The sequence below is a fragment of the Octopus bimaculoides genome, chromosome 18 (assembly GCF_046866305.1).
Source record: "Octopus bimaculoides isolate indiv1 chromosome 18, ASM4686630v1, whole genome shotgun sequence".
In the NCBI taxonomy this organism is placed as follows: domain Eukaryota; kingdom Metazoa; phylum Mollusca; class Cephalopoda; order Octopoda; family Octopodidae; genus Octopus; species Octopus bimaculoides.
Window position 1 is genome coordinate 11,768,020 of NC_142945.1, and position 3,820 is coordinate 11,771,839.

At 37.9% G+C, this 3,820-nt stretch overlaps 1 protein-coding gene across 2 annotated transcripts in view; it reads left to right on the plus strand.

Moving 5' to 3' along the window:
- Positions 1-2,078: 2,078 nt before the first annotated feature.
- Positions 2,079-3,820, plus strand: part of LOC106880802 (proline-serine-threonine phosphatase-interacting protein 2) — a 47,902-nt gene continuing 46,160 nt past the window's right edge. For both annotated transcript variants that reach the window (XR_008266054.2, XM_052974483.2), the window contains exon 1: positions 2,079-2,325. Coding sequence is in view for 1 of the 2 variants with exons in the window: in XM_052974483.2 (XP_052830443.1) it covers positions 2,287-2,325 (39 nt within the window). In the remaining variant the exon portion in view is untranslated. The remainder of the gene's footprint in view (positions 2,326-3,820) is intronic.

Genomic DNA, 3,820 nt, shown 5'->3' on the forward strand with positions numbered 1-3,820 from the left:
AGACTGTCTCCAGAGTTGGAATGTTAGAGACACTGCTTGACACGTCCATGCTCTATTGCTGGCCAGCAAGAAAGAGAAATGAATTGAGCGGGAACGCTTGGTTGTTTAATTCTACGCATGCGTGAGACTACGCATGCGCACGGCGTTACTACATACCTTACTTCGGGCCTGTTGTATCAAAGTTGACCCGAGGTGGACAACAAGAGCAACGGCAAGATATACACAGGCCATTGAGAGTGCTTCTCCATGGTCACTCAACCTGATTAAAATAGCAGCCAAATTTCGCTCATGCTACAGCCAGCCGCCTTAAAATAATAGAAAAAAAAATACACTGGATATTGTAGTTCTTAATAAGCTAAAAATGGGAGAGGTAGGCAGCTGGAATGTCTTTGATCGTAGTTCCGCTCAATAAACGCTGACCTGGGGCTAAACAAACTTTTGTCTCAACTTTAAAGACAACATTCATTGAATATACCTGAAGTCAAAAGCCTTCTAGCAGTAACCATGTCATTTTTTTTTATAGGCATATAGAATCTATTTTTCACAGTAATTTATCTATGATAGTTACGGAATTGTTCAACCATTTCCCTACTTTGTCGAGATATGAACCTTCTCACCCAAAAGTGTCCTTCTTTGCTTTTCAGGTGATTTCAAAGAGATTTAACTGCTATTTCTATTTCAAGTAAAAATTCCCTCTTTGATTGTCTACTGTTCCTTTTGTTTTAGTTTGACACGAATGCCGTATCATTGATTGGAAATGTTCAATTCAAGAAAGCACAAAAATCTTTCTTCCTCCTCCTCCTCTCTCTCTTTCTGTCTCCAACTCACCAATTCTTTACAATATTGATGTATCATTCCAAAACTTCGCTGAATATTGGGCAATTGGTTAAAAGATCGTGGATTTTCCACATCTCTTACCACATCGTTCTTTCATGGCTCTGATGTATTTGAACCTTTACAGTTGTATGTACAAGGACCTCTTTGTTTCTCACCCCTTTTTGCCTAGTATGTTCTCACTCCCAGTACGCCAAACCATTCAAAATCAACACCACGAGCGATTCTATTAGGGTGCCTGTATCAATTAAAAACAGAAACGTCAACAGTATGATTTTAATTTACATGCGGATGACCAAAAGTAGTAGAGGAAAAAAAACAAACAAAGATTTTCACATAAATTTACAGAAAGATCAAGTCCCATACTATCAGAATTTGATTCCCATGCCCACAGAGGGTTAAGAAACCCCTGCTTTAAGGAAGGTAGAAATGAGATATACGCTTAAGCCTTTACCGAAGACACGACCCGTGAAACATGAAGCGAAATGGTAGTCTCTGCTTACTTCATGTGCTTGCCTCTGTTACATGTTTATGTAGATACAGTGAGTGACACTGTCAAAAGCCTTCTTTGTGTTCTTCTTAACTTTCCATTTTAAATCAACACCCACACAATCGAGTGACATAATTGACAAACGTGACTCGGTAGTAGTGGCAGAACTAAGAGAAAAATATCTTTTTTATTCTCAGAAATTTATCTAGTTACGGAACTGTTCGATCATTTCCGTAGTTTGTCGAGATATGAACCTTCTCACCCATTTTAAAAATGTTTACATGACGTTTGTTTTTCAACATCTTTCTCTCACACGGCTGTTGTTGATAATAAAATGACGATAATTTTCCGCCGCGATCGGTGTTTCGTTCACGATTTCAGTCACAAGAGTGTTGCGACCACTAATATCCACCACCACCACCACCACCACTACTGAGCATCACCACTACTCCAATCACCACCACCACCCTCACTGTATTAATATCACCACCACCACCACCACTTTCACTACACTGATATCACCACCACTTTCGCCACACTGATATCACCACTGCCACCTTCGAAACACTAAATCCACTAGCACTGACAGCACAGTCACAGCGAGCAACACTAATAAAGACTACCACTAATATCAAAAGCACTACTACTACAACTGTCACCACTGCAATCACCCTCACCACCATCACTACTGCTGCTGCTCCAACTGCAACTAGCTTGCTGCTGCTACTGCTACTGTAGCTGCTGCTGTTGCTCTACTGCTGTTTCCACCGTCCCCACCAGAGATGTGTAGCCGGTAGCTGTGACAGATATTATTAGTCAGGTACAACAACACAGGAAGATAACTCACCACCACCGATCTTTAAGACAGTCTTCCCTCCAATAGTGGTCAAGCACGTCACCCCCCACCTCTATTTGACCGTTGCACTAATTAAGCCGTTTTTCACCCCCACCACCAGAGCACCATGGCTTATAGTTTTGTAGATAGCTTTTGGGTGAACAATGTAAGTACTTCTTTGATTATCCGCTTCATTCATATTAATCTGCACACCTACACATCGAGATTGTCCACCAACACGATTCCTTCGCATTTAATTCTTAACTTATTCCATAACAGCCTTGAAACGTATGTCTCTTTCTCGTTCTGTCTTTTTCTCTTTCACTCTTTCATCTCGATTTCTAAAGGGAACCCAAAGCCTTTGCATATTTCACTGATATACATTATTTATTTATTATGTCCCACCTACCTACGTATCTATCTATCTATCTATCTATCTACATATCTATCTATCTATCTATCTACCTATCTACCTATCTACCTATCTATCTATCTATCTATCTATCTATCTATCCACACACACACACGTATATATGTATGTATGTACATCCAGCTATAATTCCTTATCGAGTATTAGTTGTTATTGTCAAGATGAAAAAGACGAAGATTACTGTCCAGTTCCTGTAAAAGTCTTGACAAATCCTGAAAGAACAATAAATGTGAAGAAAAATGAATCTACACCACACCTGATATTTACAAATGAAAATGAAAGGGAGTTCGTTTATTTAAAATAAACATTTACATATTGAGTGGACACCAAAACACAGAATACATATTACGTTATTTTCACTTTCATTGCCCAGCTCTCAGACATTACCATAATGCTTCAACATGACAATAAATATCAGTTAATTCCTTAATTTAAAGGGTTATATATTGTTGGCAACAGCGTTTTATTTAAATTGACTCATTTGGAATCTGGCTTCGTTAAAAAAAAAAATATTAAAAAAGCCTGTCCAAATATTTGCGTGTGATCTCTAAATATTTACTCTCGGTCCTTGAGTCACTCCTCTTTTGCCGATGTACTTCATAAGCCTGTATTAAAGTTTATGTTAAAAGTATATAAATCTGTAAATATGTGAGTATGAGGAGAGGTTGCTGAGTGGATATTTGCGTGTAAGTGTATGTAATTCAAGTCCTTGTGGTTTTTTGTTTGGTGTGTGCGTATGTGTGTGTTGTAAGTAAGAGTTTGTGCGCTTAACCAGAGTTGTATAATTGGGATGGAGGCGTTTTATGTACATATCTTACATGCGTTTCTACTAGTACATATATTTACAATAATACAAATTTGAGGACAACAAAACATATCAATCCAAGCGAACCACGATTTAAGACAGGAAATTCTGCAACCAACAAAACACCTTCAAAGTGACATTTAAACGGTTTGGCTTTCTTCCTGCTACAGCTGTTTTTTTGCCCAGTTTCGATCTTAAAACCAATAGTTACTCCAGTGTTTTACAATTCAATATTCATGAATGCGTGCGTGTATAAATATACATACATACATACATACATATATATATATATATATATATATATATATATATATATATATATATATATGTTTTTAAGGGGCTGGCTTTGAGAGTTGCATTTCCTCGCGTTCGGTAAAAATGTGTTTTTTATGGTAGTCTGACCTTAGAGTCCCTCATAGCGTGAGG